Below are 27,103 nucleotides of genomic sequence, written 5' to 3'. Positions count from 1 at the left end.
CAATCGGTTTCCTAGATTTTTTAAAGTAAAATCAGTGTGTCAGATTATACAGTGTAAATGGCACACTTCAGTGCTGTAAAAAGAAAAATCTGTTTGCTGAGTCATGCTTAGGTGTCACAATTAAGCATGATCTCCTCCCCTTTGGGCAGTTCTCAGCTGTGGCGAATTGCCGGTGTGGGCGGCGGAACTTTTTAATTGCTGAGTATCTCATCAACGCAATTACATGAATTAAACGTCTCCATCAGGCGTATCCCCGGGGACCAGGGGACGCCGGCGGGGCTCGCTGAGCAGCATATCAGAAGTACGGAGCTAATCCACCTGATGTATCCCCCCCTCCCTGCCACCAATCAACAGTACAGAGAGACACGCTCTTTGCCCGCACACACACACACACACACACAGATACCTGCGGACACTTTGAACTCAGCATGGCTCTGTGTGTTCATACGAACAGCAAGCCTGACAGCAGCAGGTAGAGTCGTGGGGAGCTATCTGCAGCTCAGCTGTGCTCTCCCACTCCGGAGGTTAATCAGAAAAGATACAGAGAGAACACAAAGTGGGCTCGTGTCGCCCATCCGCCTTCCCCCGTTGCTTCCCAAATGCCACCTCTCCTCCCCTCCAAGCTATGTGGCGCTGCATTACTATTCCACCCCGATCTGTCTTATCTTAACGAAATAAATAGAGGGAGCTCCCGGCTCGGGCCTGGGCTGGGGGGGATGTAATTGCTTGGCTTAATAATGAAGCTCATCATCTGCTCTCTGGGAGACTTTCTCTGACCTATGAGAAAGTAACAGAGAGGCGCTCAGAAAGTAGAAACAAGTGCAAAGGAGGCGGGAGGTGGGACGGAGTTAAATGCTAACTTGTTTTGGAGTAGCATCGCGATGTCTTTGTGAAGCTCAACAGAGAACAGCTTGTATCACAGTGCAGAAGCATTTAGTTGATTCCCCTTTGTGCCGTAGCTCGGGCTGTCTACCTGAGCTACTGTAGATCAAGGGGATTCATCTTGGATTAAAGGCTTTCATTCAGGGAAGTTGAAATTGGCTTCCAGTTTGGCTGTTCATTTCACACTTTCTCTCAGAGTAACCTCTCTAAAGAAACTCATTATACAGGGTTCTCATGGACTCCTTTCTCCTTGACTTAAAAGATGCTCTGCATTCACACCCCCTGATATCTGTGAAGTAAAAGTGGGGGATTGGTTTTTGGATCGGGAGCACCGAAACTAAATTACAAATAAGCCGGTCCCACGTTCTATTAACCATAGGCAAATTACAGTCCCTGCTCTTTTCGGAGATGAAGGTATTTTCGGAGCAAAACACTTGAGGATTTGCATGTTGCAATTTACACTCACAGACAGTACTCACACCCGTGTTCTCAATTTAAATTAACAGAAAACAGCCACAGGTATTTTTCTGTTGATTAACTGTTGAATAGTATTCAAGTTGAAGCCTGATTCAGTTTGCCTCACAATGAAATGTTTTGTAAATGCCAGGAGACAGTAACTATTGATTCACATGTAACAAGATGAGAAAGGTCAAAGTAAGTCTTTAAAGTTTAAACTATGGTTTGAAAAGGGAAAAATAAAACAACTATTGTATTCATATCTTGGTGGTTACACCTGTAGATACTAATGCAATACAAAGCAACTTTTATGCTACAAAGTTACTTTTGTAATGCCTATAAAGTTCAGTTTTTGCTGAAACTGTTATAAATATGGTAATGATATTTTTGAGCATTGAGGTCATATGATGTGAGATGTTTCTACAACCCCGTCGCCAGAGAAAAAGTTGGCATTGTACGTTTCTGCAAGCCGAGGATAGATTATATTTGTACGTTTATTATGTAGCAGATAAACTGAAACTTTACATTATCTTAGACTGTTACCACGGCTTTGTTAAATGCTATGGTTTAGGCTCAAAAACACTTGGATATGGTTAAGAAAGGATCACGTTTTGGCATAAGATACCCACACTTGGTAGCACAAAAGCCACTGGCTGAAAATTCAGAAGAGCCAGATCAAAAGCAAACTCGCCACGTATGTTAGACATACAGTATATCCGGCCTTATCCCTTCTTCTTCCTTCTCCCTTTTCCAGTCATGTCAGAAACTTCAAATCCAAAGCTTTTTACACTTGCATTTTGATTGGTCACACCACACGTTGATTAGGTTACTGCAGACCTGGTGTGAGACGACAGAGAGACAGGGTGGGGAGATAAAAAAAAACAGGCACAGTGCACACAGGCCAAAGTGAAAGATGGGCATCCGATTTTCAGAATGACGTCAACTCCAGAGAGAGGGGTCCAGCAGCACTCCTGCTCTGATTACTACCTGTCCTTTCAGCCTGTGAGAAAGCTGTCTCTATTATACATGCTCTGTCTTTGTCTTCCGTTGTTTTGGTATTGCAAAAGTGATTTGGACCTGTGGCTTACTGCATACTCCTGGGAGATAGATAAAGACGTGTGGTGATGACAGTCCTCCAGCAGGCATGGCCGCTCAAAGAAGCAGGTAAAAGCAGCTTTGTCTGTCTTTTTCTTAGTGATCTAAAATACACACAACTCTCACCCGTACAAACTTTTCCATCATGCTGAGATTTCTTCCTGTGAGTTATTTTATGTTTTTGGATGCAGGACTTTACAGTGACCTCTACTGTGATGGAAAGATCTTGTGGTGTAGTACAAAGTGTTAAAAATGCAGAACTTCAATCAGCTGCAGGTCAAAGTATAGATATGATTAATGAGAAGTTTAGGGCAGCCTCTGTTCAGTCTTCAAGATAAAACCCAGGCCAAAAAAGCTGTTCTCACAAAACCAAACATTGCTGTGAGCACACGGTAATAATGCAAGCTGACTTAAATGAATATATCAACATTTTTATCAACTTAGATCTTCCCTCATGTGGAATTTGGCAGCTCAACAGTAAGCGGAACCAATTTATACAGTAAATCACACTAAAACAGTAGCACTGAAGGGGGACCAAAATAGGGTTGTGGAGGGGGGGGGGGGTCGTTAGGTTTGAGAATCTTTAGCAAAATAACTGAACTCTTCTGGTGGGAAAACCACATCAGACACAAATTGCTTTTCAAAGAAAACTATTTCTTTATGTGTGAACATGTCTGGAGGGGATTTTTAAGCAAAAAATAATCAACGTTTTGTGGTTTCAACCTCTCAAATGTGTCAGTGGCTGGCAACCACTTTACATTTGTACATTTTGTACATATCATATAAATGTTCTAAAAGTGACATAACATATGAGCTGACTTAGTAATCAAGAGTTTGAGGGGATGGTGATAGTGTGTTACTTAAACTGACAAAGCTGCAGACCATGGTTTGTTTTTATCTTTACTGGATGTTTTTGTAATGGATGTTTTTTAGCATGTCATAACTGTGTTTCCAGTGAATGTAGTGTCAGAAAAAGCTGCTGTTGCACTACTAGCTGGGATTGTGTCACAAAGACTGGTTGTTCTTTACACGAACATTGCTATGTTTCTATATGGGATAGTCTCACAAAAAGCTGTTGTTTAGTTTCATGAAAAGTGGTTGTTTGATTTTTTTTTTTACAGTGACAACGTTGCATTCCTAGCCAGGATAGTGTCACAAAAAGTGGTTGTTTTTAACCCAGACAATGCTGCCTTTTCAGATGGGATAGTGTCAGGAAAAGTGGTTTTGTTTTTACCAAGACCACTTTGCATTTCCAACCGACAACATACCATGAAAAGCTGTTATTTTTTGTCAAAACAATGCTCTTTTTACAGTTTCCAGCCAGGATTATGCCGTGAGAAGTGGTTGATTTTCACAAAGACAACGCTGCATTTCCCGCTGTGATAGCATGAAAAGTTATTTTTCACATTTTTTTATTAAACATCGCTGTGTTTCCAGCTGGAATAATGCCATGAAAAGGGTTTATTATTTTTTTTTACAGAGCAAATGTTGCATTTCAAGCAGGGATAGTGTCATGAAAAGTGTTTATTTTTTTACTGAGACATCACTGCATTACCAGCTTCTTTTTTTTGTCACCAAAGGCAGGTATTTTAAGCCAGAAATGTACCTTTTTTCAAACCATAACCAACTTTTTTGTGCTTCAACCTGACCACACATTGACCACGGTTAAAATGAAATGAAATGTGAAGTTTTAAGGTATCGGCTACATAAAAATGTTAAGTATTCATATGAAAACGTACAATGTTAAAATTTATTCCAGTGACTGAGAGAGGATTTGCTGTTGGTAAACTGCACATCTTTGGGTTTTGGGACTGTTGGTTGGACAAAAGAAAAGACACTGACATGAGCTTGGGCCATGGAAAACCATAAGTCTCAAATATTTTATAGAAAAAAATCATGAATTGAGAAATTGAGTGATAAAGTGTCACACTGAAGGAGTGATAAAAATGTTCCTCTCTTACCTCAGCGTAAACTAAAAAAAGCAAGTGCTGATGATGCCATATCCAGTTTATTTCAATTCTTTCCCCAACAAAACTGAACTTTGAGTGAAATAAACAGTAGGAAAACATGTCAAAAGCTGCTTTGAAAACTTCAGTATAATGGGACAAGTAACTGGAAGGAAAGAATGGCAGTGAATTACAGCATTGTCAGAAACATATCTACTGTGGCACTTCTCTCGTGCAAATAAAGAACTGCACAGTCAAGAAGACATTCCTGCTAAGTGTCAGACTCTTGCTTAAATAAACTGCTGGAAGCTCATGATACAAAATGCTTCCACTGTGAGTGATTGGAGACTCATTAGCTCGCTCTGACATCCTTGCTGACGAGGATGATTTCCAAACACACGGTTCAGAAGCACAGTGTTTACGCTGCACTGCCAACCGCAGGTTCACACTCTGTTGGGCCTGCGCCGCGTTCGCCACAGCAGCATCCGCTACAGCAGCATCCATCCCGCTGCTGCACTCTGAAACCTCACACTACACTCACGGACGCCATCTCAATATTTCATGGACGAGGTGCGCTGATATCGACTGGGCTGAGGATATCTGCCCTGTGCTCTCTACATTATTCACTCCCATCTCTTGTGGCTGGGCTCATTTGTGTTGACAAAGGACTAGATGGGAGGTTGTGATTCGGTCTGTACTGCTCAGATTCAACTATTTTTATCCCCCCTGTGCATTCTGCGGCAGTGGAATGACATCACTCCTCCATTTCCATGTTGAATCATTTAAACAGCACCGGGCCGGAGGTTGACCTCCACTAAAATCTGTTCTCTGCACACATCATATACACATCTATTGTTCGTGCTGATTATTGCTGCACCAAATATAGAGGGAGATATTTTGCATTTGGAGACATTTTACTGCTATATTCGCCCAACAAGTCAGTCTATCAGGTTCTCTCTCTTCTTCTCACTGTGGGAAGCTGTTCATCGTCTCACAAGAAGCTGCTGTTTAAGTTGCCACCAGGCACTTAATTGCTCAAAAAAATCACAACACTTGATGTTGCTAAAAAAAAAAAGGTACTATTAAAAACAGTATCTTATTAGGTTTTTTCATTGTCCCTAGTGGTTCACTCCAGCTGTGTCATGCCAAGGCGTGATGACATGTTCACTTGACTACAGCCTTACAGCAAAGGATAGTTGTCTCGGCTGATTTATGACTGTGCATAGGCACGATGCAGAGTCGAGGATTTAGCCCAGTGACACTCAACCAAATCTGGCCCCCGACTAGGTGCCAGATCAAACATCTTCTAATTCACACACTTGGATGGAGTGGGTGCCCCATGTACAGAGGCTGTGTCCTCGCTGCAGCGGCCACAGGTTCGATTCCGGCCTCAGCCCTCTGCTGCATGTCATCCCCTCTCTCTCTATTTTCCCCTTTCACGCTTAAGCTGTCCAATAAAATACAGGAAAAAAAGCCTAAAAAATAATCTAAAAAATTTAAAAAACAAAGAGATTTACATTGGGAATTATTCTTGTACTTTTAGTACACATAAGGTGCCAAAGTGCAAAAACAGCATCAAAAGAGTTTATCAAAAAATGTGGAGAGCCAGTGGAGGACACCCCCCTCACTCCCAAAAGAGGTCCTAGCTAACTTCATAATGTCCTAAAATCCTAGAAATGCCCTAAATCCTAAAAAATGTCCTAAAATCTTGAAACTGCTGATAAGTCTTTTACCTGTAATGGAGTAATGTTACAGTGTAGTATTAGTATTTTTATTTCAGTGTAAAAAAAAAAGTTTTTTCTTTTTTTTTCTCCACTACTACCCAGCTGGTACCAAAGTTATAGATTTGCTGCATGAGGAAGCATCACAGACAAACCAGCTGTGACACAGATGATTACAAACCTGAATGATATTAGAGATGAACAGTCGGGTTTCTAATGATCCGTGTAAACATCATTCCATACATGATCTACACCAGGATTCATGACCAGTAAAGAACATCTGGTGTCTTTCAACAATGACAGATGCTGGCGGGTGGAAACGTCTCCATATTTCATATTAGTTTTGTTTTTCTTCAAAAATCGATGGTATTGGTGATCCTTTACATCTGTATGAGGTTTTAAAAATATTTAGCCAACGAAAAGTATTAAAAAGAACTTTTGAAAAAAATCATGTGACTCCATTGGGATTTGAAAATTTTGGCAAAAACTTCATTGCTTGCTCTCTTGTTTGGAACCTTTACAAAGCTCCTTTTTCATTGAAAAGTTTCCTTGAAGATTTGTCTATTTAATTTAACTCTAGATCTACTATCACAAAGTTAAGTCAATATGTAAATGAGCATATGACATCATTTGACAACTTTTGAAGCTTGTGCTAGTTTCTTCAGTTAGAAAAGAGTTGGCAACACAGGAAGTGCCATACACAGCAGAGCTACATGCAAACAGTGACGAGGCGTTCTGTCTAACTTCTAAATGAAGAACTGGTAGTGTGAATAAGTATAGCACTTTCTTAACTCAAGAAAGACTCCATGAAGTCTAATGTTACTTCCTGCTATCAGCCAGCTGGTACACGACACCACAGATCCAGATCATTTCTTACTACAGCAATCAAGCTTTTTTTTTCATTTTTTTGGGCCATTTTGGCTTTAATTGACAGTTATAGCATGAAAGGGGTAGGGAGGGGGATGTAACATGCAACAAAGGTTGGAATTGAACCTGCAGCTGCTATGGCAAGGACATAGCCTTCGTACATGGGGCACCAGCTCTACCAGGTGAGCTACCAGGAACCTCAATCAAGCTTTTTTGACTTTATGCACCACTGACAACTTTCTGCACAACTGTACAATTCCCCCATTGCACCTTTTTGACATACATTTTGTGTTCTACTATTTTATTTTTTCATTTCATATTTTTATACTGCATCCATATTTTAATTTTATATCTTATTCTTACTAGTTACTACTTTTATTCCTTTATATTAATTGCTTTGCACCAAAACACCAAATCAAATTCCCTGTATGTGTAAATGTACTTGGCAAAAAACCCTGATTCTTTTTATGACAACATATCTCAACTTTTTCCTGTCGAAAACCTTGTAACATCATTTGAGCTTGACTGAGGCTATACATTAATAATATAATGCAACAAGTCCACATATAAAAGCACAATACCAACTTTTTGGTAGAGTGTTCTATTATTTTCAGAACACTGATTTTCTTTTTTTCCCCTCAAAAAGTAGTCGTTTTTTGGACATACGAGGCTACGACCAGACAGCCACCACATCTTAGATCCACTGATGCAATATCAATTAACAAGAACTGAATGTCCATGTTGCAACCAACAGACAGTGATAAGATTCCCTTTCATGACTTTCATGTCTTCACCCACACACCCACGCTACTGATGGATCAAACCACAAAATCCAGGAGGAGAAAGAGTAACATCCCCCCCTTCACACTCACTCTCTCACTCACACACACAAATACACACACATGCATGCACGCACGCACGCGCGCACACACACACACACACACACACACCCTTAAATCATGCTCTAAAAGTGTAATTGGACCATTCACTTTGTGACCTGACCCACTTTAAGCCAGATATTTCTCACAGTGTGAACTCACAACACTCGTGAGGTTAATGATGCTACAAACTGAATTTGAGAAGAGGATCTCTGAGCATCTGATGCCTATATTTTATTGATACACTTCACAGTTGTTTTTTTACATACTTGATAAAAATGTATGCCGTGAAACCTCTTCATCTCAGTCTGGAACCTTCACCTCTAAATGTTTCTGTGCACTTCTTGCTGGTATCTAACAACACTGTATCAATCTCTTAAAGGTCAGAGGAAAGCAGAGCTGAAGGTAGGATTGGCAGGAAGTTACTCTCCCAGAATAAGGATAGCCACTGTGATGCAGATCTCTGCTCAATGGGAGTATAAGCTTCTCCGCTTTCAGGAGAGGAGGAGCGAGAAGGGATGGCCTTACCTCCGCCACAGGCACTCCCTCTGGAGGGCGACAGTGCAGAACGATCATCCCGTTGATTGGCACCTCCTTCCCCTGGGGGTCCTGCTCAAAGTTTTTCCTCAGGTCTGTGTGGGGAGATAAGAGGCAGCTGTCAGGTGTCAAGTGTTACGGTCAGCCTGGCCTCAATCCTTTTCAGCGGCTAACGCGCCGGCCTGCTCCCAGCTCTGCACGCCATGACCTTCAAAACCCTTTAGCTGGTATAGGATAGAGAGGATCTCATGGCCCTGTGCTACGTAATCTATTGACAAGGTGGTTTGGAGGATACACTGGATGGAAGAAGTGCACTAGGAATGCTGTGATCATCCTGGGCATTTATGTGCATACAATAGTGACAGATCCTATTGTAACCTTTTCACAACTGCCTTTGATAGGTTCTTTCAACATGGAATGGGTTTCATGTACCCTTGGATCATAAGAGATTCCCTGGCATCTAAATCTAGGAAGAAATAGTGCCTTAGTTCAGCTGGCAGGTGAAGTAAGTGCTTACACAATGATATGCAAATCCTGGCAGATACAGATCTTCACATCACACCATCATCTGTGAACTCAAATTCTTACTTTCTTCAAAGGACAAGAAAAGACTTCTTTGCTTCCTTGATGTTTAAAAGTATTTGATTTCTCTCTCTCCGGGGCCATATTTTAAAAAAAAAAAAAAAAGTACAAAAACTTAATTCAACACAAAAGAGGGCTTTTAGATAACCTATAACACCCTCTGCCTGCAGTACTGGATTTAAACAACACTGGCTGTGAATTGCTGATTGTGTTTAAACTTGATTAGACAGCACTCGTTTATGGGAATAGATTATTTCACCACTGATAAATCGGATTCATTTTCTGTAAAGATAATGTCAGCTTCCTGTGTTCACACAGTTTGGTCCAACCCGAAGAAAAAAAACAGGTTCAGTTTTCTTTTACCTTCAGTCTGTTGCTGACATTAGGCCGTTCATCAATGTCATGCCATAAGCTGGCGTCTGTCACCCTAGTTTTTAGGGTGTGTCCCCAACTGTTGGCAGTTATTGATGGGCATGGGCGGTATCATGGTATACCAGGGTAAATTGTATGTCGTGCACAGTATGCACCACCAGAGCTCAGTTTTCGGCCTCTACTGGTGGAACAGGCTAGCGCCGCACACTTATGCCGTAACATATTGTATACCACGGTGAAATTTCAGGAAGGTATGTAATATTAAATACTGCCCAAGCCTTCTTTTCAGCTTTACTTTTTGGCTGAATCAGCATGTTGAAACTGAGTTGGGGATGGTGGAGCCCCTGGATGAATGAAATCACTGATTGGTAGTTCATCTCAGCACATGAAAAGAACAAAAGTAAGGAAATCAAACAAACAGCTCAAGTCAAGAGGGCATGAGATTGAAAAAAACTCGTTAGATAGATTAGACTTTAAGCCATTGAGCTTGTCAGCGGAATTGGTTCATTATTGAGTCGTTGTTTGTTAGCATATTAACAAATGCTAACAAACACACCTGATGTGAACATTAGGTTGTGTTGTTAGTGTGCTAACTGGCTAACTAGCAGTTTGACTCTGTCCTGTTGGTCTACGAGTTTCCCTTTTTGAATGATGAATAAAGACTACTGCCACCTGCTGCTATGGCTTAAGTTTTAAAGGGACATTGCAAATTAATAAATACACAAGGTATAAAAATGCCAGAAATAGCCGGGAGGCTATTTTTCAAATATATATTTTGTCTTATGTGCTAGTCTTACGTGCTAGTTAGTTGTCACTGGCTGTAGTGTTTGCTGTGTGTTTAAAAGCAGCTTTTCGGCCGAGACACAGGAGACGTAAGGCGACACAACAGTCTATCTTTGTTGCCACTAGTTGTTTGATGTTGTTTTGGTTTGTCTGGGCCTTTAGGGGTTAAAGAAGATGCTTGAACAGACGTTGTGAATCAGTTTGGATGACTTGTCACTCTGCATCATCATAATACTGTTCTACTGGGTCCTCCAGGGGACAATCTAAAGTTTTTGTTTTTTTTTCATTTTCCCCAGGGAATGACAGCCAATCCTGCTGTACTTCACTACACCGGAAGGCTTTATTTTTTCGGTGCTTTCGCCTTTTATTTATTTTTAGGGGTTTAATCCAGGGGGCTGAAATCCTTGTGTCTTTGTGTGTTTTCATAAAATTCCGGTGAGACAGCACATCAAAAACATGAAATTTTCACCAATGATTGGAAGCTGTGACCAAATCTTGCACAACAAAAATGATGCCAATCAACCTGGGGGTGCTATAATTTAACATCAGGAAATTCATTTTGGAAAGGCCATATTAATTTGCTTGACAAAAAAAGCCTTAGAAACCATAAAGACCTCTGACTAGACTTGATGCCATTTAGAATTTTTAAAAATATTTCGCTGACATCTCATTCCCATATTCCATTTGTGCCAAATTTTCTGTGGATCATCACTGGATCAAAAACTTGTTGATATCATTACTTTTACCAAAAAACTTGGTACCTTGGTACTTGGACCTGGCTTAGCACATAAGTAGGCCTAATTCCACAACTGTAGGCCAATCATCACAAAATTTTAAGGGTATGTCCACATCAGTACCTGAACCATTCTCTGAAAGTTTCATTCAAACTGACCTCTAGGGGGTGCCAAAAATAAAAAGATGAGAAATCAGGAATTGTTTTCCTATCGTCACAAAACCCGTAGGATATATTTCATAACAATGCTGAACAGCACGTGTAAAAATGTTTTTAATATCGCTCATCAGTTTTTAACATCACTCATCAGTTCCAAACAAGTCCTTGGCCTGGCGAGAAATTTGGCCATAAACTAATGACAGTTTGTCCAAACCTCACCAGACTTGGTGGATACTTTCAATTTAGCTAATTAAACATGTTCCCAAAATGTTTCTGCAACTGACCAAAGGAGGGTGGCAGGGTTTCCCCCGAAGGACATGGCCCTGCACAGATTTGGTCTTAAGTGAATGAACATCTTTCTGATTGTCATAAAACCTGTCAGTTATTTTTAATGCAGCCGTTGTAAACTGTCAAATGTCTTAATCCTTTGCAGCTTTCAACTTCTAAATGTCCATGCTGACTTGAAGACTGGAAACACCACTTGTGACTACATTTTGTATTTATATTCCGTAGGTCACAAAAAACAATTGGATACAAGCAGCAAGCATTTTCTGTCATATAGTGTTTTCACCTAACCCTAGAGCAGAGCACGGGGCATTTATAAAACATACAGTAGCTGAAAAAAGGCATGACATTTACTTTCACCTTGTCTTTAAAACAAATCAGTTCAGTGTGAACAAAACCAAAGCCTTCTGCATCTAGTCAACTTAAATCTGTCTTGGTGTGAATACATTTGAATTGCATAGTAGCTAACTTAGCATATCGGCACAGGTATTAAATCATACCTACATTTGTTTGGCCTTTTAAAATGAGCAGTTTGTACAGGCCAACTGAATTTATTTTTTGAAAGCAATCATTTATGAGTGATGTAAACAATAAGGTCAAAGACACCAGATCAATTCTAGAAACACCTCCATGTCATCACAATACTAACTTTTCACATACAGCTTTCTTGCTCAGTTGTTACATATTGTCAGATGTAGCTATGAGAGGCTTTGAGACAGCTGCTACAGCACTGATTACAGAGGCCCTGTCATACTCACAGGCGATGCGGACAGTAGCCTTGCGACTCTTGGAGGTGCCCAGGTGGCTCCAGGCCACACAGAGACACCAGTAGTCCTCTGGGCCGTGGAAATCCTCCACCTGCTGACGGGACACGTTTATCATCACCTCACGTACCTTCAGCCCTAGAGGAACAAGGCAGAACAAGATATGAAAATGATGCATCAAAATACACAATGTATGCACCCTTTTTGACTGCAGGGGTGCTAGCTCTTGCAACTAAACAAACCAAAACAGCACTGTCTTCACAAACAGAACAACATTTATATAGATTTATTAATCAGAGTATTCTGTTCACTCATAATCAGCAGGATAAGACGCACAGAAACAGCTGTTAACAGTTTGTAGCTTTCTCTTGTAACTTCTTTGTCTTGTCTCTTCAGCCAGGTTCCTACAATGGGGGAAACCTAGGAATTAGGGGCAAATTTACTATTTAGAATCATGGAGAACAAGCGAGCTAAATGACATCTGTCTATCTGTACCTCCATCCTTTTTCAGCACTACGGACAGCACCGCACCAACGTGCCATCTTTAATACAATATAGCCACAGGTGTGACTAACATTTCACCATTTAACAGCAAAAATTAACTTTTGTGCTGCTTAGGCTTCGACTGGCTGGCTAGTTTGTGGAATTCAACAAACTTGATTGTCTTTTTGCCATTTTACCCATTTCCTCCTTGCTGCTGTGGGCAGGCTATTTTTTAATTCAAACCATAGTTTCAAATCACATCAGCTCAAGCAAAGCGCACAAAATTCCCAACTCCATGCAATGCGTGACCTGCATCTCTTTCTCTCTCTCTCTCTCTCTCTCCCTTTCACTCTCTGCTGAGATCTGGTTTAAAGTGCATCTAAAAAAGGCAAACAAGGTATTTTTGTGCAACTTCAATGGGGCATAAAGATTAACAGGACAGATAACATAAATATTAGACAAAATTTTATTTACATATTTTCATCGTGACACAGGAAGTGCCAGATTTAACGTGAGGTGAGGTGAGGTGACTTTATTTGTACCTGCAAGTAGATTTGTTTTGCAGCATAACAGAGAGAGACGAAACATGGACACCAAACTCTCGCTGCAGGTCGTTGGGTGCGCATGCGACCATGGCAATGTGAGGTGCCGGATCCTGTTCAAACAGGATCCAATGTATGGCCAAGGACCCTGGGTTGAGATGAGGTTTTTATATTGTTTCAAGGCACATGCAGAACTATAGTTAATGGAAAAAAAACCCTGAAAGACTAAAGCCTTGCATTCTAAATTTATGGGTCCTCACACATCAATACCCTGATACAAGCTGACGTCAGTGATCAATGGCTATTACAGGATTAGTCATGCAGAAATTCTAAGAAAAGACTGACACACTTCCTAAATCAGTGTTTTCTCCCTCTCCGCTGAGCTCTGACAGCATCACTATGGAAATTGGCAGAAACACAGTCCCTGCGGGGTCTCTACTGTATCTTAAGCGCTCAGCAAGAGGAGAGCTAAATCAGCTGTAGCAGAATGAGCATTAATAATTTGAACTACACTTAACCACTTCAAACAGCATATGTAGGCTTGCTGCGCGAGCGACACGAGGACAATATACCATATTATGTAACACAAAAGGCATGCAAACACAGCACTTTGAGCAACACTCATATTTTATTGAATGCATTAAAGAAGAAAAAAAAGTCTATTTGAAAATCCTCTTAAGCAACACGCTGCCCTCAGTTGGAAATGTTTGTCACCCTGTCATATAGCTTCAGATGGCTATACAGCAACCATTTCTAATCTGAGTCATCGGCTTAGGGCCTGTCCCATATGTTTTCTCACCGCTCCTCAGAGCCTTTCTGCAGCCCGCAGGCCTCATACCCACAGCTGGATTAAAGGCGAGGCAATGTGCTGGGGACTGCAGAAAGACCAATACCCAAAGCCTTCCACCCCTGACTCTTGTGCATCCACTCTCTCTGATAAATAACACTTTAATCTGACATGCTCTTACTGAAGTCAAACAGCCTCATACTGCGGCTGCACAGCTTGCGAAGCGCTGAGCAGACTTCCAAATGAATACCAATTAAACCCGAGTGAATGGCAGCGGCTCTGCGGCGGCGGATCCATGCTGGTGTTCGCGTTAAAATTAAGAAATGGAGAGCATTTCATGGCGGGCGGTCTCCGCTGTGCCGGGTTTAAATGACAACAACAGAAAAAAAGGGGCTTCTTCCTTTTTTTTGTCACACCAAACGCGGCTGACATGTTGTGAAAAGCTGATACAAATTAGGCGGTTTCGTCTCAATATGGTGCACCGCGGTGTGTTCGGTGACCGGGGGTAGTTTAAATCGTGATTGACAGGCCTGGAGGGAAAAAAAAAACAAAAAAAAAACAGCGGCTGCGTTTAAGGGAAAGAATGAACAAAGCAGCAGCTCTATGGTTGGTGCTTCCTAGTCGCAGCTCCTGTAGAGAGTGAGACACAAGCATAATTCATAATTTTCTCAAGCAGCAGCAGAGAGCTGGCAAGTGACAGTGTATGTGTGGGAGGAGAGACAGCGGAGAAAATAATGACTAATGACTTTCCATGATGCCCTAAAAAGTGTGAGCCTGTGTTTTAGAGAAGACAAGGAGAGAGAAGACAGACTGTTGGGGAGAGAGAGAGAGAGAGAGAGAGAGAGAGAGAAAAGCTGGCGGTAAGCTTTCTCGACGGAGCGACACATTTCCTGGAGTCCAAACCGGCGTCGACAGGTGGTTTGCCGGCGAGACGGAGACGAGTGCTGCCACTGTGTCATCTGTCAGCCCTATTTGTTTATAAGCAGAATACTGTTGACAGGGCTCATTAGAGTAAACCACTTGATCTGCTCTCCTCCCCAATCCCCTACTTGCTCTTTGCCGTTTCCTGAGTCACTTGATAAATCCATCCAAACCGGCTGAATCACTCCGAGAAAGACTGGCAAAGATGGCTGAAATGAAGTCTCGGCTGCTCTGATTCCAGCAAAGAGGGGAACGCCGTCGTCAAGCTTATTAGCTCGGATGCGGATGACAAGAGCTTCATTAAAATGTTGCATCAGGATCATTTCTGCTTTGAAAGTTTCAACTTCATGTATTTGAGTTCAGAAGAGGAAAACTTTTGTCCCGTGTCATCTTTCACTCTCTCCACATATTTCATCTGGTTCTCTTCTGTTAACCATCCAATAAAGGTAAAATGAGAATGCAGTGCAGCCCCATAGATCAATATTAGACTTTTTAGAAAATGGCAATATCTGCCCAATGTACTGGCAAGCTCCAAATTCTGGTCCATTGGCTCTGAGGCAGAGGGGATATGGGAGCTCTGACTCTATCACCCTCACTTGAAAGGCCCTGCCCTCATTTTTAAGGTGATGTTTCATTTAAATATCTGTTTATTGCCATTAAAGTCACTCACAAAATAAAAGCTACATTTACCCTCTGTCTCTCTGCCTGCTTTTAACTGTGGCCACTTACATGCTTATAGCAGAGTCACTATTTATCATGGGGGGCTGGGGTTGCAAAATAATCTTATTTTCAGGATAAGTTAGGCTTTTCAGAAATGTCATGATTTGGCATGTTAAAGGAATACTAGGCCAGCTTTCGACAAGCTTTTTATTATCACAATAAGGGTAGAATTTGTGGATGAATTGTGATAAACTTCCATTCATCTTACCAATACCCAGATCTCCTTGCTCTTCTCTGCTTAATTCTGCTGTTTCACTGGCTCTTGGGCTGTTGCTGTGACTAGCAATTGTACTTCCGCATTTTCGTATGCCCTCTACCAGACACAGAGAGCTAGGAAATCTCAAGCTGTAGAACAAGGCAGCACTGATTAAATATAAAGCAAGAATTTGCTACTGTATTGTCTATTTCTTTCAGGTTCCTGTATTAAGAAAGTTTGTGAACAGGAGGTTGGCGCCATACTGTTTCCTGCATGGCGAAAACATCAACATGTTCTCATCCAGCTGATGTGTTGTCTCATCCCAAATTGGAACATATTGCTGCTTTGTCAATGGACTTTTACATCTACCTATTACACTCTAGGTATCCTTGAGCATTTTCTGTTGATGTTGCGGCATAAAGGCTACCAATGCAGGGATGTCAACAAAAGCACATGGTGGGATTATGCTACAAAAAGCATGTGGTTACATTTAGGCAACAAAAGCACATGGCTACCAACACCGGGACTTAAGGTTCTGTTTGTTCGTGTTCTCAGCTGATGCTGTCTGGTGGCGTATTACACGTTTTTGTTCATGCGTTGCCTATTTCTCACTTCAAAAGTTTCAGAAACATGGTTTAATATACTGTAGTGTGTGTGTGTGTAAATTGGAATCAGAATTGGAACTGATGTTGTTCGCAGTTCCTGTTTGTAAAAACCACTAAGATACGGACAAGTATCAGCTGGATTTCTTTTGATGCTGAGTAAAGTCTAAATTTGTTGATTATGAAGTTAAAAGGAATGCTTTTGAATGATTTCCAATCTATTCTCAACCACTCAAAGAATGTGACACACGAATGTATTTGTGATCGTTTCATAATCTACTGCTGCTAAAGGAGCTAAGAAAAAGGTGTAATCTCATCTAAAATACTATTTACAGACTATAGTAACAAACAGTTTGGAACAGTCATTGCATAAAAAAGGTTCCCAACCCCAAAGTCTGTGTTTAATCAGAAGAAGCCATTATCAGGGCATCTGTCGGTGCCACGGGCGCCTGTCAAACTCTGTACTGCTGGGGACAGTCTCACCCCATGTGATGCCAGCATGGAGAAAAAATATGTTGGGAGTTGTGAAATCATTTCAGTTGAAATGTTCACCCAGTTACTTTGGCCAGTGGGGTGCGTGCTGCAAGCCCAACTCAAAAACAGAAGAGCTTATGTTCAATATCTTTTGGCGATTTGAATGTTCTGAGCAAATATGGCTACCAATACAAAGAGATTCTGCCAGCAAATCAAATTGAGAAGAAAAAGAAATAACCTATTGTAAAGGAGTTAACAGGTTGATAGGTAATCACAGCACAGCTTACAGCAGAGTATTCTGTCAGACTCAGCATGGCAGAGAAGCTTGGCTAAATGGATTCATTCACATAACAAAAAGAGACAATCCTCACCAGAAAAATGCCAACACTTAGAGTGACCTACATTGGGGAAAGCATCCTTACACTTGTGCAAATAATGACTGTTGTCTCTTGGAGAAGGCAGAGGCAGCTTGACATTTTCTTAACCAATTTAGTTGCCTAAACTGAACCAAAACTCAGCAAATAGCATGGCTTATGAGATGATGCTCAGGGAAGTCAGTGCAGGAGCATCCCTACAGGTCATTTTGGAAGGCATTAACAAGTAGCCTATTTGTGGTTTGGGTAAAAGCACTTGGTGCACAAAGGGGAAAATAAAAGAGATGACTGAAATATCATATCAGTACAATAAATAAGCAATAAAAAGCCCAGATTTATACAGAATTAAATCGATATTGGGTGACGCTCCTGATGTTAGTCCAATACACTGTAACAAATTGCTATAAAAGTTCCGCCAATTTCTAAAAGTAATGGAGAGTTTTTCCAAAGTTATGGTAAAACAGAGTAAATCTTTATTCTTTCTCAAGCCAATATTACGGTGCATGGCCACTATACATGACCAGTTTGCAAAAACTGTCTGCCCTGCACCTCTGTTTGCTTCTGGCTACAGCTTGATTGGCTGTCTTGATGTAAGAACCATTTGACTTTTTAAAATTGCCACACCCACTGGTTGTGTAGTTGCATATAGTTGGCATGAAATATAGAATGCTGTAATAAATTCAATGTTAACACACCATTTAAGTCATTTACAGCAGTGACATTATAGAGTCATGTGTCACCTTAGAGTTACAAGGTTCTATCTGACATTATTTGTCAGAATTGAGATATTCATATATTCTTATTCAGTGACAACTTAGAAACATTATGTGGGGTATTTTTTTTTTTTTTTTTAAGTCATATGCAATTTTTGGACCTTCTATTAGGGATGCGCAATATTGGATTTTTTGTCAATATATAACAACTTATTTGGCCGATAACCAATACAAATATTTTTCCCACATAATTTCAGTGATCATCAAGTGAGAGACTTGATGACCACTGTAGTGGAATTAACGTCATAATATGCATACTCTTATCATAATGGCCCACCAGCAGATGACATACATAAAATGCAATGCTTTTCAATGTATTGAATATTCATTCATTGTTCAAAATAGGAAAAATACTTCAGCTTAGGATTGATACTTTGAACATGTTCACATCATGTCAATAATAAAATAAATACATCTTTTTGCAAGAAATCATCATCTTTGCTGATTCCGATATTTCATTTTAAAGCTAATATCTACTGATACCAATGAGGTGCTGATACTACCATGCATCATTTTTAGAAAACAAAAAGTTCTTATCATTTTGATCTTCAGTATGGAAAAACTTTAAAGCTCAATATCTCAAAAACCACTCAGACCACAGATAGAACCTTATTCTAAGGTGGTGAATGGTAGGATACTGGCAATTATCGCTGCAAGTTTACTGCTAGTTTACTGAAAATGTATGGGAAAAATTGTTAAAAATGTCAGAAAGGAGTAAACTACTGAATAAAAGCCCAAATGTCTCAAGCTTTGCATTGATGCTAAAATTAATTAAATAAAATCAACATTACATTTGCAATGCCACAAAATAATTCCAAATGTAACCACTCTGCTTTGGCCTGATCACTAGCCTCAAAAGCTTGAGCAGTGGTACGTGTAGAATCCTTTGGTTTTAATAGTATCAACCAGGTGCAATTTCATCATTCTATCCTTATAGGTGTGCAAATGGACATGGCTGGTGAAGAATTAAATGGTTTAATGTGGTGGTTTGATGCCACCTTCAACTGTTTGCTTCCATGTCTTGAAGCAGGGTGTGAAATTGCTGCTAACCTCCAGCCAACTGCAAGTAAATGATGATGGTAGCTATTGAGTTAGTGGGTTTGACAGGTACCGACCATCAATCAGAGCCTCTTTTCTACTCGATAAACCTCTCTGGCTGTGTTCGAAAAAAAAACTAAAAGGAGCAGATGTTATTTGATTCACCTTCCACTGCGACCAGAAAAAAAAAAGAGTGAGCGTCTTGTGATTGTATCGGTCAGTAGATTTATGACACACAGTGTTTCCCCAAAACCAAATTCTATTCTCAAACGTAACACTTAAAACTTTACATATTTATCAACTACTTCTCTGAATCCATATGAACCAATCTTTGCATAAGCATAATCCACCATCACAAACGCCAGGAGCAAATTACAGGAGTTGAGTTTCATTACAGTTATGACTGGAGTATTAACTGCATGCCAAATTAATTAGGCACACAAGGTCAAATTGCCTCCTAAGACTGACATTTAAGAGCTTTTTCTTAATAACAAATTCAGGCTTGGCACTCACTCCATATAAAACACACCAAAGCTACGTTACATCATTTCCAGCTAACTTCACATTAAATAATGAGGGCAAAAAAAACACAAAATCACTTCATCTGTTGGCATATTAGAGTGTTGTTCTCTGCCTAGCCTGTTTGTAACCCCTACCAACAATGTTATCGTCACTTCACCTGTCTACCAGCCACAGAATGAACTACCGAGTCTATCAAAGGACCCCACTTGGTAGGAAAGTTAACGGGACTAACTAGCATACTAGAATAGAGCACCTAACTCTGATTTTATTTCATTTTACCTCTCAGAATAAGATGCTTCTTGTTTTAGCATTTTCCATTCACTTACATGGAACAGTTAGCATTAACTTTTCTGTGTTAAAGTTTTGAGCTTATTTGCCACTATCACAGTAGTCAGCTTGACCAACCAGCCCACTAGCAGACTAAAAAAGACTACCCATATTTGTTTTTTTTTATTGAGTTAAAAAAGACTCATTGAGATTTAAAACCTCTTTTCCAAGAGTGACCTGGCCAAGAAGGCAGCTTAAAACAAGGTTACAACAATGAAATTGTTAATCCACTTGCATGAAGGGTTTAGAATTAGCTTTGCTAGCTCTTGAGCTAGGCCTACTTATCAACTCTGTGATGAACACAGATTTGGGTGGGATACCCCAGTTTGCTAGTTAGCCTACCAAAGAAGCTTTCAGTCAATTTTCAGCATGCATTAGAATGAATTACAAAGTTTGAAAATGTGTAGCAGCAGTTCTGACAATAGTTACTATCTGTGCTGCTGTTTGCAACTCAAACCATTGTGTGGTGCAGGAATGGCCCAGGGAATGTGACAAAGAGCTCAAGGCATCTACCTAGCCTCCAGAGTCCCAAGATCCCAAATCGATTGAGCATCCGTGGGACATGAATCATACAGTATAATGACTTGAAGGAGAGAGGGCTTTCTTCCAAAAATCACACTAACATCATCCTAACAGATTTTTCACTATTATTAACCATTGTTAAAGTTATTACTTACAATACATTTTGTCCTTAATTGATGAAGTTCACTGGAAGCTTTTTCTTATGCTAAAATCCAACAGGATAGTGCTTGGATTATGATTTTAAAAGACCTTTTTATCGAAGATTTTACTTATGAATCCAATTTGCAAAGGAGCATTTAAAATTGCCATGCATCATGTTCACTTTCACCTACTGTGCATCATCACTAAAAAATATCTTGAAACTGGAAGATCAGACAAAGCCTAATAATAACTAATAATCACTCTTTTTTATGTGCCTTGCCCATGTGCTTGCCTGCACTTATGTGCCACCTACACATTCTGTAAGAGGCACATCTGAATTTTTCGAGTAAAGCTGAGGACACTACACTTTAGATCTCAGAACAGCATTAGCACATTAGCGTCATCCTCCATCAGGGTCTCATTACGTCCGCTCCAGCTCGCAAAGTAGGGCTGGTTTCCACACCAGGACTTGCTGCTGACAGGAGAATCCTGCAGGTACCACTCTGACAATTCTTCCTTCTGTTCAGTAACCGAAGCACTTAAAGTACTGAGGCTTTGTTCAAAATGAATCCCCAAATTAGTCACCATTTCACTCTGCCCACATTCATATTGCATACCAGCAAAACTGGCTCACACACAACAAGCACAGGCACAGAAAAATGTAGGCATATTCGCATGTGCATGGAGCCATTAGAGTCTATTTCACCTATCTTTTTGGGGAAAGATATTTGATAGCACATCATTTCTTACTCCTTCCAGAAAAGAGAAACTTTTATCTCCCAACTCCATTAGGCCCTGTGCCCACTTCTTAGCTCTGTAACCAGAGACAGTCCCAGCCCACAGTCATGTCTCCTTGAAATGATACCCAATTTCAAGCCTGCAAAATGTGAAATCAAGCCTGACAAACCTAAAACATACCGCTAACAACGGACACATCTTGCAATGTTATGAGATGGTGAGAACAGCAGTGAGACAATACGGCGATGGTGGAAAAACAGCAGCAATTATAACTACAGTGGCTCGCAAACAAAGAACAAGGAAAAGCTGTTTTGTATTTCTCTATCTGTGTCTGGATGGGGAGCTAAATGCAGATTGATACATCAAGTCCGCCCACTCAAGTGAAAAGTCACCACAAACTTCAGTATTTTCTCTGTAACTGGATTCAGCAGTGGTGTGTGTGTGTGTGTGTGTGTGTGTGTGTGTGTGTACAGGGGGTATGGCAGTTGTTCAGTTTGTTCTCACATTCTTCCTTTTTTTGTTTCTGCTTCAGGTGATCTCTAAAACGTGTTTTACAACACCATATTGAGCGCATTAATTCTAATCATTAGGACTAGGCTCCTTTGTGTTTTAGTGCAGGATTTGTCTAAATTACACCTGTTTTTGCTTCATTCTCTCTGCTTGTGCAAGTCATTTTGTTTCTATACTGTGGTGCAGTGCTGCCAAATGAGGAGAGAGGGAAACAGTGAACCTAAGGGTTTGAGGTACTGGGGCAATTACTATGAGCCGCACAGTCCATGTATAACCAGAGTGAAAACTGTGTGTATTCTCCAGGAGCTGGAAAGATGGTCTTTCCAAAAAACTGGGCTGTCTATGCAGTAGAAAGATGCAAAGACTTCTTAGGCAAGAAAAAGGCAATGCAGTGACATATTCTTGTTTTAGATTTGATCAGCACTGCCTAGTTTTAGAGTTTGATCTGAGTTTGGTCTGAGTTTGAGAGAGGGGCAGCTCTATCTCGATCCACTTTTTTTTTTTTTTAAGATATTTTTTGGGCATTTTTGCCTTTAATCGATAGGAAAGCACAAGTGTGAAATGGGGAGCGAGAGAGGGAATGACATGCAGCAAAGGGCTGAGGCTGGAGTTGAACCTGGAACCGCTGTGGTGAGGACACAACCTCTATACAAGGGGCGCTTGCTCTATCCACTGAGCCACCAGGCACCCCTGGATCCACTTTTTTATGCTCTTTTTGACCATGGTCAATGCATGCAAAAATGACAAAATACAATCTGTGGTAAAAAGCATGAAAAGCGTTGCTGGGAGAGGGACGTTTGAGGCATCTTGCAAAATATTCCTTTAAATGTGTTCTAAGTGGGCGTTCTAAGTGCCTAATTCTGTTTGCCATTCTCGTGGGCAGAATCTTGAGGAGCAACCTAGGTGTGGAGAGTTGTCTATTAAAGGGCCTTGGTTGCATCTCTACTTACTGCATATGACTTAATTCTGCTGGCTACGAGAGGTAGGAGTACTTCAGTAGTTTGAGTGTGAAGCAGGATGAGGGTTAGAACCTCCACTTCTGAGATCATAGGACTCTCCTGGGAAATGGTGGATTGCTTACTTTGGGTTGGGAGGGAGTCAGTATCCTTAGTGGAGTATCTTGAGATCTCGTTCTTGACGCTCATTCTGGTGCTGAGCTTGACAGTCTGGATTTACCAATCGATTCAATTCTTACGAGCTCTGGGTCATGACTTAAATAATGAGGTCATTGATACAGGTGGCCAAAATTCCTGTGCCAGGGTTTAGAGGCAGGGCATTGTACTCAGAAAACTGCTCCTTGCCTGATATCAGACACAACTGTCAACACATTACACTCCATATCCATCTTCAGTCTGACATTGTTTCCACCCTAACTGATTTTGGGGAAAGGGGATACAATTTCTGCAGAGCACTCACTAGATGCCAACGTATCCACCTGAGTCTAACATCTTTTTGAGTCCGCACTAATGTGTGGCAATGCCAATATACTTGTTTTACCTGAGTTTAAGGAGTAAAGAGTAGCAAAGTGATACTGTGAAGACATACTTTTTTTTGAAGGCAAAACTTTGAAACAGAACTTTCAAAACTTTGAAAGCATTGCCTATCTTGTCTAGTGCTGTTATTTTTTCTTACTGGTATTTGGGCACTGTTTGACAACGTTTGGTGCTAATTGGCAAATCAAGTCCCCCCACAGTGCTCAGTGGTCTACTGAAACCATAGTTTCATGTCATGATGCCAGACTAAACACTCAACTCAAACTCAATGGAGTAGGAGGATTCAAAGGTCTGGATGCTGACAATCTTCAAGCAGAAAGAAGCCAGTTGATGTGGTTTGGAGCATTTGATTGAGATGCCTTCAGGCTCAGTCCCTTGGGAGCTATTACAGGTATGTCCAACTGGGTGAAGGCCCGGGACAGACATAGAACATGCTAGAAAGATTACATATCCCATATGATTTCTTGTTGAATGCCTCAGCGTTCAACAAGAATAGCTGGAGGAGGGGGCTAGGGAGAAGGATGGGCTGGCAGGCAACCTGGATGGGAGGCAGAAAAAACATGCATGGAAGGAAAGCAGTGATCATTAAGGATGCTCTGGTAGCCTTATATTAAAGACACACACTGCATACCATTGTTTGACTTCAGCTGCGGAGCTTTTGTTACAGTCTCAACTAGCAAATAAGGGCAAAAAATATGAACCCTCTAGTCCAGAACTTTGTCCTGCTGAAATCATGCAGCACTGAACAGTGTCGCTCTGCATCTTCACTTTCTTGTGTAAGTGTTGCCGAGCACCTTCCCAAGGGTCAAAATTGGAAATAAAAACACTAGTGCATGCATCGATACTCCTGTGACGGCTCTGGTATTATAGCCAAATCCGCTGACTCATCAGCAGTGACAACGGGTCCCTTTCTCCCTCATAAAAAAAAAAATCAAACCTTAACAGCCTCAGCCCTGGCAGCAAACATGCGGTAAAGCTAAATAAAATCATATCTAGGAAAAAATAACTTATATCCCCTCCTTTCCCCCCAGGAGTCTATAGTCACAGTGAAAGGGTGTATGTATGTGTGTGTGTGTGTGTGTGTGTGTGTGTGTGTGTGTGAGGTGTATTGTCCGGGCCACATTCGGTTAACAACCCCATTAACTGGCTCACAAAGCAACCCCGGGGCAAAGATAACATCAATCCCAGCTTTAGAGGCCATTATGTTTCAGCCTGAGATATACGTGGCATGCTGGAAAAGCAGGGTAAGGCTGCAGCAGTGGAGTAGCTAGAAGGGTGGTGAGGTGTTGCGCCAAGCCCGACCCTACGTCCACCCGGCAACCCAGTTCTGACCACACACACACACACACACACACACGCGACAAAGCTCCAACAAGCCCCCCTGGGCTACTTGGCAGGTGAGCACTGAGGCTGTTTATCTACTTTAGTCAGGTCTACAAACTACACACACACACACACACACACCTGCGCGCGCGCGTGCGCGCACACACACACACACACACACACACACACAAACACACAAACACACACGCCAACAAATACATCATGTATGTCAGCTTCTACAATATACAAAAACACACACTGTAAACACAATATGAACATTATATGCACCAACGCACATGCATTAATACATACAAACAAACACCTAAGCACACACACTGAAACATCCTTTTATTAAGCCCACACACAAACACTATCTCATTATGTACATATGCGTACATGCAATACCAATACAGGCGGTACAAATAACAAATTATAAACATACCCAGATGGCTGAACAACACACACAGCATACCCCACATAACAATATGTACACACATTTAATTATTTATAACCCACACCCATACACACACACACACACACACACACACACACACACACCCATGCACACACTTTATAGGGCCTCTGCAGTGTACGAAGGCGTAAGCTTTGTCCGCCCGCTGCTTACCGATGATAACATTCACACTCCACAGATGCTGGAAAGAAAGGTCAATGATTTTTTTCTCCCCTTCTCTTTCCTTCTGATTCATCGGTAACTACTGAACACCAGGATTCTATACGTGCACATGTTTGTGTGCAACTCCAAGTGCTTAATAGCCAGATTCCTCCAAGGGAGGCTTAACTGCCTCAATTAAAATCACATAAAGGAGAACGCGCGAGTCCTAACAGCATAAACACGTCTCCTCTTTTAGAACAAACAAGGATAAAGAGTTTCCCCCTGATAGAGTCAGGTGGATGCTGATTTCCTCTCGTGCTCCCGGGTTGGAGGCAGTAATCATGATAAGGGAAGCGCCGAGAGAGGCGGCATCGATGACTGACGGCTCCCCCCGCTGTCCGGGACATATGGGTGGGAGGGGACCGGTTTAGACCCAGGGGATCAGTCTGCTATCCCCGCGGGCGCCCCGCTGAGCGTCTCCCAGATTCAGCGAGACAGGGAGGTTTTCATGGCAACCGTGGGAGGAAGTGCTGAGGGTTTCTTCACAATAGGAAATAGGACGGAGTTTACTTCAGGGGATGGAGTTGAGAAAAACCCACCTACACTCGGTTTACTAATCTCCCGAGGCTGACATGAATTTTAATCAGGTGAAATTCTTGGTTTGCATTACAGCGAGTAGCATCAAACGGAAGTTTGAAGAAGTGCAGAAAGGATGTTTGGAAGATTCATTTCTTTTAATCTTTGTATGTTGATCAGAAACTGGAGGTCATCATTTTTGCATTTTGTAAAATAAACTGTCGCTCTTTTTATATGCATGAACTCTAATAACTTGTCCTCATTTTTATTTATTATTTTTTGACATGACTAAGCTTTTTTTATGTATGATAGAGGTAGACTTTGTGAACCCTTTGGAACCTAAGCAAATTGGCCTGATTTCTTTGAAAACATGGGAGGACAGCAATGAGCAAATTAAGAAGAAATGGCCAAAAAATGAGCAAAAATCAATCAGTCAATCAATCAATAAAATAAAAGTCAAAACACAGGATATGAACATGGATGTGACCGTCACATTTTTACTACTACTACACATAATAATAATAATAATAATAATAATAATCATAATAAAAAGAAATCAAACCAATGTGCACAGGGTTCAAAGGCTTAAATACCTTTGAAAGTCATCTAAATGCAGCACCAGAAAAGCGATGTCAATCCAGGTTTTTGAGGATGAAAGTCAAAGTATTCATTTGCAGTGACAGACTCACAGTGAATTATCATCCATAAGTGCAGTTCTTTTCAGCTCTATTAGTATCTTTCAGGTCATTGTTTCTGTATTTAGAAAAAAAACTCTGATTTACTGTACCCAGAGTACATTACCTGCCCAGCACCTAACAAGAGACAGAAACAGTAAGCAACCATCTGGAAAACACAGTAGAGCAATTAGTGTGCCAAACTTTTCCCTTTGGCCAAGGAAAGCAGTTCATGTCAGTTAATGCAGCTTTAGGGGAGCTCTAAACGACACACAGAGTTAGAAATGACATCACGTCCAAGTTGACAGCATACTTAGCTTTAAAAAGTAAAAGTTAGTTCATATTAAATAATAGAAATCACAAGTTGAAACCAACAAGTGTTTGGTGTGTATATTGCAAGCTAGCTACAACTTAACTCTGTACAGTCAGTACCTCAATGGCTTAACTGAACAAATTGTCCAGTTGTGACGTTTTCTCGAATAACAGTGAATACATTTTAGAGGTGAAATTATTGCCTTAACTTGTTGCTCTTGGCAGTGTGAATGCTCATATGGTAGCAGGTAGCTTTTGTGTTAGCAAGCCATGTAAGCAAGCAACCATTTGAGGGCAATGTCAATGAGCTACCAACAGTCTGCAGTAACGACCATCTGTTCCATGGATATTTTTCACCACACCATGACTATTTCTTTGTCAG

The 27,103-nt window shown here is 41.0% G+C and overlaps 1 protein-coding gene across 1 annotated transcript in view; it reads right to left on the bottom strand.

Annotated features, from left to right (window-relative positions):
• The window catches only part of unc5db (unc-5 netrin receptor Db), a 269,867-nt gene that overhangs the window by 112,646 nt on the left and 130,118 nt on the right, over positions 1-27,103 (bottom strand). The window contains exons 3-4 of the mRNA XM_042488868.1: positions 12,055-12,198; positions 8,374-8,477 (exon numbers count right to left, since the gene is read on the bottom strand). Of these exons, the coding sequence (XP_042344802.1) occupies positions 8,374-8,477; positions 12,055-12,198 (248 nt within the window). The remainder of the gene's footprint in view (positions 1-8,373; positions 8,478-12,054; positions 12,199-27,103) is intronic.

Source organism: Plectropomus leopardus, chromosome 6 (genome assembly GCF_008729295.1).
Source record: "Plectropomus leopardus isolate mb chromosome 6, YSFRI_Pleo_2.0, whole genome shotgun sequence".
In the NCBI taxonomy this organism is placed as follows: Eukaryota; Metazoa; Chordata; class Actinopteri; order Perciformes; family Serranidae; genus Plectropomus; species Plectropomus leopardus.
The sequence above is the reverse complement of the archived record's forward strand: the minus strand, read 5'-3'. Positions and strand labels throughout refer to the sequence as shown.